At 48.7% G+C, this 12,630-nt stretch overlaps 1 protein-coding gene across 2 annotated transcripts in view; it reads left to right on the top strand.

Annotated features, from left to right (window-relative positions):
• The window catches only part of BSG (basigin (Ok blood group)), a 34,492-nt gene extending 22,167 nt beyond the window's left edge, over positions 1–12,325 (top strand). For both annotated transcript variants that reach the window (XM_060275335.1, XM_035118561.2), the window contains 6 exons: positions 854–942; positions 2,331–2,467; positions 4,376–4,652; positions 7,872–7,896; positions 9,166–9,235; positions 11,460–12,325. In XM_060275335.1, the coding sequence (XP_060131318.1) occupies positions 854–942; positions 2,331–2,467; positions 4,376–4,652; positions 7,872–7,896; positions 9,166–9,223 (586 nt within the window). In that variant the 3' untranslated portion in view covers positions 9,224–9,235; positions 11,460–12,325. The remainder of the gene's footprint in view (positions 1–853; positions 943–2,330; positions 2,468–4,375; positions 4,653–7,871; positions 7,897–9,165; positions 9,236–11,459) is intronic.
• Positions 12,326–12,630: the final 305 nt, after the last annotated feature.

Genomic DNA, 12,630 nt, shown 5'->3' with positions numbered 1-12,630 from the left:
AGGGAGGTGATCACAGACGCAGGGTTTTAATTCAGCAAAATGACACGATTGCGATTTGCCACCTACAGCCTGCTGCTAAATGGTTTTACATTGTGTTATAGTGCTTAGAGTGTCAGACTAAGACCTGGGAGACCAGAGTTCAAATCCCACCCCTAGCCGGCAAAAACGTTCCTCTTCAATCAGGCCTTTGGCTGATTAATATTCTGCAGTCTTTTACATGTGATTGTGGGGGGGGGGTACTGTTTTGCTGTTTCTGTTTTAACTATATGTGCTTTTATGTTGTGAACCACCCTGAGATCTTTTGATGGAGGGCAGTATATAAATCCAATTAACATATACAGTGGTGCCTCGCAAGACAAAATTAATTCGTTCCATGAGTCGCTTCGTCTTGCGATAATTTCGTCTTGCGGAGCGCAGTTTGCCGCAGCAAAAAAAAAACCGCAAAAAAAAATTGTCTTGCGAAGCGCGGCCATAGAAAACTTTGCCTTGCGAGTCACCAAACACATCGCAAAACGCTTTCGACTTGTGAGTTTTTCGTTGCACGGGGCATTCATCTTGCGAGGTACCACTGTAAAGCAAATAATCCTGGAAGTTCCTTGCAGCTGCTATTGCCAATAGCAGCTAGTAGGCATTTATTTATTCTTTTTAGACATCTCACCTAACTGCCATGACCACATCTTGTGGTAGCAAACTCCATAAATGACAGAAGATGGCTTGTGGGTCACAGACGAGCCTCACATCCCACCCCAATCTAGGCCCAGAAAAATTATGGGTGGTTGTGTTCCCGTGTAGCGCTAACTGGGGTGTGCTCTGCTCATCTTTCTGCTAACATGCTTTGTTTCATTCATTCCAGAATCCCAAAAGTGGACCACGACACCTCAGGGGAGTACCACTGCATCTTCGAAACAGTTCCCCTTTCCAAAGCAACTGTATACGTGAAAGGTGAGCTCTGCGGGGGAACCCGAACACTCGTCCTGCTTCTGCCTTCTCCAGATGTTGTTGTATCATTGCTGAACATGGGCCAAAGGATTTGGGGGGGGGTGTTTTTTACCTGGGCACTTTTGCTGGTGATGGACCTGCGCCTGGTCCTCTCAGCTTTCTGTCCATGGCAAGAAGCATACCTGCTTGCCCTTGTTCTTTGGGCACTGATGGAGGTGCCTGAGGGCTGTGTCCAACATTCTCTCTGCTCAGAGTAGACCCTTTGGGATTAATGGGCATGGCTACTCTTAGGGAAAGGACACTAGCTCAGTGGTTTGCATGCCAAAGGTACCGTGTTCAATCCCCAAGGGCATTTGCACGTAGGGCTGGGAGAGAATCCCTGCCTGAAACCCTGGAGGACCGCTGCCAATCAGTGTAGACATTACTGAGCTTGGTGGACCAATGGGGTGATTCAGTATAAGGCAGCTTCCTCGGGCCTTTTCATTTCATTCCCTTTTTGCCTGAAGCTGTTCTACCCCGCTTGCTCCCAGAGCAACTTGCAAAGGTCAGTGGTAGTAAAGGTGGGTCTTGCCCTCAGGACTGCAGTCTTAAAGATCATAGCTCAGTGAATTGTAGAGTTGGAAGAGACCACAAGGGTCATCTGGTCCAGCCCCCTGCAATGCAGGAATCTTTCGTCCAATGTGGGGCTTGAACCCACAACCCTGAGATTAAGAGTGTCATGCTCTACTGACTGGGCTATCTGGAAGCACACATGGAAAGAAACTGGGTGGAAGGGGGAAAGTGGGGAAATGGCAGATTGCCTACTTTGCGCACAGAAGATCCTTGGTTCAGTCCATGGCATTTAATAACTGGTGTTTCCATGTATTTTTAATCTTTTGTTGGAAGCCGCCTAGAGTGGCTGGGGAAACCCAGCCAGGTGGGCGGGGTATAAATAATAAATTGTTGTTGTTGTTGTTGTTGTTGTTGTTGTTGTTGTTGTTATTATTATTATTATTATACTATGTGTGGCCTGGGGAGCCCCTACCCCCATCTGAATCCATGGCAAAGCCACTGCCAGCCCATGTAAGCAGCACTGAATCTGAGGAACCAGCAGTCAGGCAGCTTCAGATGCCACTGCAGTCTTACAAATGCACCTGTGAAAGTTAGCTTGCATCGGTTTTACCAGCCCATCTGCCTACATTTTCACCAATGCACGTCACTCGTGACCTCAATAGTTTGTCAGGGGGCAGGGAGAGAGAAGGACCAGTTTGCTGAAAATCCCCTCCCTCATCACTGATGCTAATTTTTAACTCGCTTTCATAAGCAGCCAGCTATCCTTGGCCCTTGCTGCTCACCTGTTCTCCTCGGGTACCTCATTGCCAGCTGTCCTTCACCTCTTTCTTCATTTGCAGTGAAGCCACACGTGTATGCCTACAAGAAGACAGAGCATGGGAACGAGGGGGACACAGGCATGCTGGTTTGCAAGAGCTCCTCATACCCTCCTGTTACCCAGTGGAGTTGGTTCAGGCTGGCCGGAGATGTGTCCCAGGTGAGTCTCTTGGCCAAAGCAAACATTTCCCCATCCCCCACGCTCCACTGCTTCTGTTTTCCTCCCTTTGTAAAGTAGTTCAGTGGTTCTGGGCAGTGACAGGGAGCAGACCACCCCCGCTTTCTAATTAACATGGCGGCAAATGCAAGGCAGCCTCTGTCTGCACAGGTTTCTTTTGATGTCGAGGAAGCCTTTGATGGTGTGCAGTGGGGCTTTACCATGCATAAACCATCTTCCCCACCCCATTTCCTCAAGTGTACCCAAGCAATAAGTTGTGGCCTGTACTAATACAGCTGAAGCAAGGAGTGAGGCAGGAGCTGCCACCGTATCAGCCATGCTGTTTGACCTAGTCCCTAGCATGCTTCATTAACCAACCCACTAAAATTAAGGGTGTTGCAGTGGCCAGACGGGAATACAAGGTGGCTCTTTTCGCAGACGCCACCCTGCTCTTTTTAAACAGACCCGCAGAACTCCAGACCTAAATTATGATTGTCCATTAGGCAATTTGAGCCACCTGTCCTGATATAAAATTGACCAGTAGAAGCAATGACCAAACAGCAGGGACTAATAGGCAGCCACCACACAGACTGGCCCTTAAAGATTGATAACTTTCCATCCTTAGGTTTCCCCATAGCTAGGCAAATTGACCAAGGCATAAAAATAAATGTGGAAGAAACACTTGCAAAAATAAATATGGACTTGGGCAGAACTTATTATAAATGTAATTAAGCATAATTAAGTGAATGTTGTGCCCATGTGTCCTTAGGGATCTCCCACTCACCATCACACAAAACTACTTTCTTGCAAATCAGCCAGCTATTTTGATTTTGTTTTCCTGGGGGGCTGGCATGTGCCAAACTCCAGCTCCCAGTGACCAACGGTGGCTTTAACTTCACAAATATAGCAAAAAACATACCTGATTGCATAAGTTAGATAGCGGCAACAGGAAGGAGGCTAGGAAATCTGTTAATGGGCATGGATGAAACGGGATAACCTAGCCCCTCTGTGGAGTTGGGCAGCAGCCTGCAAGCATCCAATAAATGATCCTTCAACATTAGAAAGACAAACCACCCCAAGCACAGGAATTTGCAGCTAGCACCCCTTGAGAAAATTCTGTTAAATAACCAAATGTCAGAGATGAAAATACTGTAGCTTATTTTTTTAAAGGGCATATGATCAGAGAGAGGGGGACTTTGAGGGGGGCGGGACTCAGGACCATATAATTATAGTAATGTGAAAAACCTTAGAAGCCACAGTGTGGTTGTTTTTTTAAAATAAATTAGGTGATAAATAAGGAACTAACGATGACAGCAGGTGTAAGAGACACTACAACCTTTGATTATAATGCTACCTGTTCCACAATAGCTTTATTTAAGACCCCTCAAGGAAGGTATTCAAAGATGCTGCTTAAGGAGTGCCCGCTGCTTAAGGGGATCAGGTATTTATTCTCTAACCAGCCCCTTGATAAAATCTACAGTCAAACAATGCATGTTTCGCATGCTTAAGTGGTTGCAAAGGTAGAACTTAATCCTTGAAGCAGAACTTTGGCAAACCTGTCCTCTCTTGATCTTCAAAGGTAAAATGTTGAAGTTTGACAACAAATCTGCCCTTCTGGACTTGGGTATTGCTAGACATTTCAACTGCAGCAAACATCTGTTAGAGGCAGACCCAGTCAGGACTGTTTACTATGGTGTACGGGGCCTGTTAGCCGACATATGTAACTCTTCCACTTCCATAACTTTTGGGTTATTAGCAGCCCCTTGTTGTTTATGGCCACCATGAGACCTAGTGCAATGATGAGTTCACCCAGGATTGTGGATTTCGAAGAAACCTGCCCCTCGATTCAAAGCACTGCGCTAGCAGACGACACCAAACCCTTTTCTTTTCTTCCTCCTCCTCCTCCCCCAGCCTATCGTCAATGGCACCGAGGACCGGTTCTTCATCAAGTCTGATGGTAACAAGACAGAGCTGCAGATCCTCTCCCTGCACATTGAGAAGGACCCGGGCGACTACATGTGCAACGGCACCAACGAGAAGGGCGATGGGAGCGCCGTGATAAGCTTACGGGTGCGCAGCCGCCTGGCAGCTCTTTGGCCGTTCCTGGGGATCGTGGCTGAAGTGATTGTCCTCGTCACTATCATCTTCATCTACGAGAAGAGGAGGCAGCCCAACCAGGTCCCTGACGGTAAGTTGCCTGGGGAGGGGTCAGTGAGCCTGCTTTGGGGGACAGGAAACACATGGCTTCCTCCCCAGTGGGCTGTTTTACTTTGGAGGACCTCCTTTAAGGTTATGGTCTGGCTCTACCCCTGAATGGTTAGGTGGATTTTATCAAATGAAGGATCCAGAGAGGATCGCCGCCTTTTTCCAGAGGACCTTTTTTTTAAAACCACCACAACAACTCAACCCCACAATCCAAGCCTTATACCATCTGTCCCTGGGTTGAATAAAAACACTATAGTCTGGCAACATGAAAGGTCCCCACGCTCAGGATAAGCCCTTAAAGGCATGCCCAACATTCTTGCCCCTTTTCCATATTGACCCTTGCTCATGCACCCTTGTTTCAGAGTTATCCTTCCTTCAGATTGACCAGCATGAAAGGAAATGCCCAAAAGATAAAGAGTTTTTCTTGAGCAGCATGGCAGGTGGGCGTGGAGCAGTCCCGCTTTTGCGGAACGGATTCCCAACCATCGTTTTTGATTCCAATGTCCAGGCTGTGAGTGCTGTTGCTCTTATGCTGTCCAAAAACAGTAAGGGAGACATTGGCAGGCTTTGTTGTGAGTGTATAGGTTGGAGAAGATGCAGGGGGGTGAAGAACAGACCAAAGTGGGCCACAATCTTACTCCCCCCCCCCCCCCCAGAAAGAGCTGCCTAGAGAAGGGGTGGTTCTGTGAGGGAGGAAAAAGAGTCCTGGATGGACAACAAGAAGCGTTAACAGCCACCAGAAATTCTGCTACTTGAGGTTTCACCAATTCCCCTTTCTCTGAGGTCTCCTGAAACAGGCACAGAACAGAGCTGTCGAAAACAACAGACTGGGGCCTTTAATTTTTAATTTTTGTCACTGCTATGGAAGTATCCATAGTCTCTATAAAACAGCTCTGTGCATCCTATTATTGGGTGTTTGTTTCTGCAGATCTGCTGTGCTTTTCTTCATCCTTTTTTCTCCGATACAGATAGGCCCTTTTCAACTACATGCCATCCCCCCTTTCCTCTGCAGTGTAGGGCTAAGAACATACTGGGCTGTTTTTCTAAACTCATCTCTGTGTTTTGCATCCCCCCCCTTCACTAATATGCGGTTGCCATCTTCAGGGATTTAGGCTCCTGAAAGCTCTATTTGAAATATCTGCCATGCAGAGGAGGTCCACTGGACTCCATGTCTCACCAGTCCCAGTATGGCCGGTAGCAAAGAAGGGTAATGGGAGTTGTAGTGCAGTACCATGGGAGTTGTAGTGCAGTACCAGCACCGGGGGGGGGGGCAAGCTAGCCATCCACACTTTACATTATGGATTTATGTAATGACTCTCTTGCTCCTAAATGCTTTGTTGAGAACAAAAAACTTCTTAGGGCTACATTCAGCCGCAAAGTTCACCAGGTGACATTGGGCCAATTGTCTGATCATAGAGCGGGTAAGACAGTACAAACCCCCAGTGGGGTAAATAAGGTTTGTGTGTTCGGAAAACAAAACCTTATCTCTGTGGTGTGGTGTGTCCTTGCTGGCATTATCTTTGCACTCTTCCTTTCCTCTTCTTCGGCTGCATGTTATCTGCTTGTGGTAAGTGAAAGAGCCAGCTCCAAGTATCGCCCTCTTCCCATGGAGGGCTTCTCTGCCCATCAGATGGTGGCAGATGGCAGGATGGTGTCCACCTGAAAGGGTCTGTGTGTGCTCCCGCAACGCCGCCTGCAGCCATTTCCCTCTAGCTCATAATACTGTTTCTTTGTGCTCTTGTGGTGGTTCAGTCCAGAAATGTGGAGGCCCTTTTTGTTGTGCTTCAACCTTGAAACAGCCTCTTTGCTTGCTCGCTCGCTTGCTTGAATGTGCTTCCCTGGTGTGGAGTCTGCAGTCTGCCACATCAACAGAGTTGGGGAGCCTGGGAACTTAAGATTTCCCAGGTCTCCCTTTCTCTCTAAACCTTACAAAGCTCAGAATGGCCAGCCCTTGTTATATCAGCAGTAAAATGGAGGTGAACTTGAGAAAAGGTTTTTTAAGGAGACGGAGGGAGATACCCACATATGCTCAGAAGAGGCTTCCACAGCTGCCCACATCCTCTCCCTGACTACAGCTTGTTCTGAGGATCCCACAAAAAACCTTTCCTTGAGTTAATGTGGAAGGCCAGAAGAGCAAGACCTGCCCAAATCTCGTTTCAAGGCTGGGAGTTAGCTCCATTAATCAGCCTCCTAGTGCAACCTCCACAAGATAAGGGGGTGCAAAGGGGTGTTGTGTAACATGGGAGGGGAACCATCACCCTTTCCTGGCTTTTAAGTTCAGGTCCTGGATCTGAAAGGGTGAATGGAGTCCATGGTTTTGACAGTACAAGCTAGTTAAAGGAGAACTGCAGTGTTGAGCCCCTCTCCCCCAGAGATGATATTGGCGGGGTGGGTGGGGGATGTCAGACCAGCAGTGGAATCCTGTGTCGATCTTGTGAGCATGTGGAGGGTTTCAGGGACCCCTTCATCACATGTGCAGAAGCACACTGGGCAGGCTGTCGAGTTGTGGGGTACACCCTGCTGCCAGGGGGTGGATGGGAGTTGTAGTTCAAAACATCAGGAGGGCACCAGCTTGGTGAACGTTGGTATGCAAGCAGTGTTAGAAACTCCGATATATAAGCTAGGCACCAAATGGCTCCTTACACCAAGGTAGCACCCACCCTGTGGAACGCTCTCCCATCAGATGTCAAGGAAATAAACAACTATCTGACTTTTAGAGGATATCTGAAGCCAGCCCTGTTTATGAAAGTTTTTAATGTTAGGTGTTTTATTGTGTTTTTAATATTCTGTTGGGAGCTGCTCAGAGTGTCTGGGGAAACCAAGCCAGAAGGGTGGGAAGGAAAGGAAAGGAAAATAAATAAATAATAAATAAATAAATAAATACTACTACTACTACTGCTTGGGCTGCACAAAAAATACATTAGGTTCCAGAAATCCATTCTGATTGTGTATTAGTGTGTGAAAACATGCCCAGATCCCCATACGGTGGAGATGTCAGGTGCCATCTTGGTGCTCAGGTATCTTCCCATGGTCGCAAGTGGCCGATTGCCAGGTGCAAAATGCGCATGGCTAATTTCAAACTGTAGGTGTCTTTAGGCAGGCAGGGGTGGCGAGTTGGGAATGCATGTGCCAGTCATCCAAAACTGGCTTTCTAATCTTGGTTTTCCCCTCTTTCCCCCGTCTTGCTTCCATCTCCCTGAAGATGACGATGGAGGGTCTGCACCACTGTGAGTATCAAGGCACAAACACATGCCCCTTCCTTCTGCCCAAACTCTCCCCTCCCCCCCAAAAAATCTCTCCCTCTCTCTCTCTCTCTCTCTCTCTCTCTCATTGGTGGGAAATGGTATTGAAAGAGGCTGAATCTCTTTAACCATTTGAGCAAGCCTTCAGCCTCTTGGAGGGGCTGCATAGTTCCTGGCAAAGCACAGAGTTCTTCTATTGGTTGGTTCTTCTCTCTCTTCATTTTTATTTCTAAACTGCTTAGTGGCATTGGAAAAAGTGGGTGGCGGGGGGGGGGGAGAGGAGCTGTACTAAACAGAGATGCGAAGAGCTGTATCTCTCCAAAGATCATATAGCAAAGGCTGGAAGTGTCAATTGTATGCTTGGCGTGAAAGCTGATAGCTGGGATGGCCATTCTAGGGCAGATTTTGGGGAGAGAAGAGCCAATCCCTTCATGGGCTACTGCCAGGTTTAATCAAATAGGAGTCAGACCCACCAGTCTTTCAAGCCCACATACAATATTTGTTTCCTAAGAGGTTGGGAGCCTCTGTCTAGCTCAGTTGCTTAGAGCATGGGTAGGCAAACTAGGAGCTGGATCCAGCCCAATCGCCTTCTCAGTCCGGCCCACAGATGGTCCGAGAATCAACGTGTTTTTACACAAGTAGAATGTGTCCTTTTATTTAAAATGCATTTTTGGGTTATTTGTGGAGCATAGGAATTCGTTCATTTATTATTATTTTCCAAAAGTTTGCTGACCCCTGGCTTAGAGCATGGTGCCAATAACGCCAAGGTTGCAGCTTTGATCCCCATATGGGTCAGCCGCATATTCCTGCATTGCAGGGGGTGGGACAAGGTGGTCCTTAGGGCCCTTTCCAACTCTGCACTTCTGTGATTCCATGCCCATCCTGGAAATGTAACCATGCATTGTATGAAGGACTTTCGTGGCAGACCTGGGTGACTCAAATTTCGGGGGTGCCCTATGGGACACCCAAATCTGCCCCCCCACCTCTTATGGTTGCAGTGCCCGGTGCGGCACCCCGGAAGCTCAGCACCTGATGTGACTGCAGTGTTTGCGCTCCCCTTGTCTGAATCGTCCAACTAAGCTAGCCCCAAGTTCTAGTATTATTGGGGAAGGGGTCCTGCAGGAAAGAATTTGGGTAGGAGGGGGCACTTGGATTTTCCTGCCTTGATGCCTTTTTTGTGGCCCATCACCAAGTTTGGATATTTCCTCTGGGTCTTACATGTGCTGTTTCTTTTCTGTTCCTTTTCCCCTCCAGGAAGAGCAATGCCACAAATTATAAGGACAAGAATGTGCGCCAGAGGAATGCAAATTAAGCAGACGGCAAGGTGGGGATGCAATCTGGGTGCCTAGAAGTGGCAGGGGGGGGCAAGAACTTCCAAAAGGTACCTAGCCTTTCCCAGAGATAAAAGCTCTGCTTGCTTGCTCTCTCTGGTTCTGGCTTAGGAAATGGCTCTTGCAAATTGCGTAAGCTGGGGCCAGGCAGGGGTGTTGAGAGGGGCAGAGAAAGATTACTCCCCACGTACGTCACCCTGAGAAGGGCCACAGGTAGAAAGGCGGTTGATCAGTTCCATGGATTAATAATTGTTTGGAGCAAGAGGGAAGGTGGTCTAATGCTTCATATATTAACGGTGGTATCCCCAGTGGCCACCCTCAATCCTGCCTATGATGTCTTTCCCAATTTACAGATGGGGAAACTTGTGTGTTGAGCTCTATTGGCAGGGTGGGGAGGTATTATACAGCTGTACCTTAGAAGTTGAACAGAATCCATCCGGAAGTCCGTTCGGCTTCCAAAACATTCGGAAACCAAAGCGCGGCTTCCGGTTAGCTGCAGGAAGCTCCGGCAGCCAATCGGAAGGCCCGTCGGACATTCAGGTTCCAAATAATGTTCGCAAACCAGAACACTTGCTTCCGGGTTTGCGGCGTTTGGGAGCCAAAACATCAGAGTATGAAGGCATTTGGGATCCAAGGTATGACTGTAATAACCTAGGATCAGGGCATTTTTAATTGCCTTAACCCAGGGTTGTGGGATACCCTTTGAGGCCACAGTGATATTTCAGGAAAGGAGGGTGGGGGTCTTGGCAAGCTGTAACACCTAAATACCAGGAACTGAACTGGTATCTAAACCAGACATCTTCTAACCACAACAGTCACAACAGTTCCCCCTTGTTCTTTCCATGTAAATCCTGAACAGTGACTCGGTGCAGACATAACCACAGGTTGTACTAACCCCGGTTAAAATCTCAACATGTGCTGTGCAACCATAGTTCTGTCTGCTGGACTGGGAAGTTCCTGCTCTCTTGAAGGGGGGGTGTATTTCAGGGGAGACTCTGCCAGGACCAGCGAGTAGTCACCTTGCAAATGGAGAATCTGAAGAATTTTGCTCAGCGAAACCTTGGCTTGCATGCAGAGTTTCAAACCACGGTTGCCGATCCTAATTGGAGTGGATCCTTAACTGCAGTTTAGCTTTTCTGACCTAACGCCCAACCATGGGTTACCGTCTTTTTCGCTCCATAGGACACAGTTTTACCCTCCTAAAACGGAAGGGAAAATCTCTGTGTGTCCTATGGAGCGAGAGCACCCACAGCGGGAAACGGGCTCTGGGGCCGCCTCGTTGACAGTGGGCAGGGAGGAGAGCTCCCTCCTCCCCACCCGCTGTCAAGGAGGCAGCCCTAGAGCCCATTTCCCACTGCGCACTGCAGTGTGCAGCGGGAAACGGGGTCTCGGGCGGCTTGGGCAGGCAGCAGCAGGGGGCGGCGGACAGAGGGCTCCTTTCAGCTGCTCCTCCGTCCACCCCCTGCCTCTGGTCCTGCCCGCCTCTGACGCTCATAAGAGATCGGAGCCGGGGTGAGAGAGGCGCTTCGCTTCGATGTGCTTCTCTCAACCCCGGCTGCGTACCCTGCTCTTTTGAGCATCAGAGGCAGGCAGAAGTGGGGGCAGTGCATGGGGGGGGGATGTTTGACGGAGCAGGGAAGGAGGGGCGGGTGGCAGCTGCCCACCGCCTGCCCCTCCTTCCCTGCTCCGTGAAGCATCTCTGCCGCTACCCTGCGCCTCCACCGCGTTCAGCGAGAAGCAGGGGGCAGCGGAGGGATGCTGCTCATTCTTCCCTGCCAACCCCATTTGCAAAAACAAGCCTGCTTTCGCGAACGGGGTTGGCAGGGAGCAACCAGCAGCATCTCCTCCCCCCGCCGCGTTCAACGAGAAAGGTGGGGGCGGGGGAGGCAGGGGAAGCTGGACTGGTCCCTCCACCACCGCTGCCTCCTTCGCTCCACCTCCCAACCTTTTAGGGGAGGGAAAATAATTTTCCTTGTTTTCCTCCACTAAAAACGAGGTGCGCCCTATGGAGCGAAAAATATGGTATTTAAATAGCTGTTCTTTTAACTCATCATTTTATTCTTATTGTAAACTGCTTTGAGTTTGTTTTTACAATCAAGTGGCATACAAATTTCATGAAAATTTCCTTAAAACAGTATTAAGCTATGCCTGTAGCATGCTGAAAGAGCACAGTGATGAACTAAGCCTAATTCTATGTCTTCTCTCTCTCTCTTTCAGGTGACATGTCGGCTGAGCTGAGCGCTTAGGGTGTTCCTTCCAATCGTCCCATGCCATAGCACCAAGAATATCATAGCGCCCCCTCGCAAAGATCAATTCACTTCACGTTTTAAGAGAAACTTAAAATCGTAGAGTAAAATCTTCCTCTTTTCTTTTTTTTAAGGAAAAAAACCATTTTTTTTTACCTATACATCCCTTGTTAGCACATCCCTTTTTAATTTTTATTTCTTTACTGTAGTTCTCACAATTTGAGCCTTTGGGGGGTGGGGACAGGAGGCAGTTTTTTAGGAAAGGGAGTTTGAAGGGTGACCCAAGATCTGTCTGCCTTCCCCGCAGCCCCAATTTGGAGGCCTATTTCCCTGGCAGTAAACCACACGGGAAGCTGATCAAAGCCAGTCATGCTTCACAATACAGTAGAGCAGGGCCTCTCTCTCTCCCCACCACCACCTAAAATGACCCTCAGCTTTGGGGAGGACACCACACCAGACAACCAGCTGCTGGTGTGGCTAGTGTAAGACGGAGAATGCAAAAAGGCAAACCGTTTTGTCTCCTTTTCCACCTCAACGGCTTCTGTTAGGTCAGAAAATAGCCAGCTTGAGCCCCACTGCCTTTTCTAAGACCCATAGGGAAGTCTCCCAAGAAACACACAACTGCTGAAACCACACGTGGTCTCCTATAGCTTCTCTTCCCTGCCCCACAGGGCCACCAGCAATGAGTACCACTGCCACAATGATCCTTGCTTTTTCCAGCACCGTGGCGTGTCTAAACCACATCCTTTTTTTCTTTTGGGCCCCTTTTTGGGCCCTTGTAGCTTCTCTGCAGTGACCTGTTTCAACACTACAAAAAAACAACAACCCAGAAACAAATATTGTGTGCCATGACTGCTCTTTTAAAAGGGGGGGGTTCATGGGGGTGAACCAATCTCTCGTGTTCTGTCAAAGCTTGGAGTGGGAGCTGAGGGCATGTCACTGCTTGGAAGTATCTCCGTTTCCAGCTGTTCGGGGCTGTGTCCTCTTAAGCCAGGCATGGCCAAATTTGTCCCTCCAGCTGTTTTGAGACTACAATTCCCATCATCCCTGACCACTGGTCCTGCTAGCTAGGGGTGATGGGAGTTGTAGTCCCAAAACAGCTTGGCCATGCCTGTCTTAAGCTGTTGCTTGTGGGACCTGGG

Source organism: Zootoca vivipara, chromosome 6 (genome assembly GCF_963506605.1).
Source record: "Zootoca vivipara chromosome 6, rZooViv1.1, whole genome shotgun sequence".
Lineage (NCBI taxonomy): Eukaryota > Metazoa > Chordata > Lepidosauria > Squamata > Lacertidae > Zootoca > Zootoca vivipara.
Note: the sequence above shows the minus strand (reverse complement) of the source record. Positions and strands in the feature narration are given on the sequence as shown.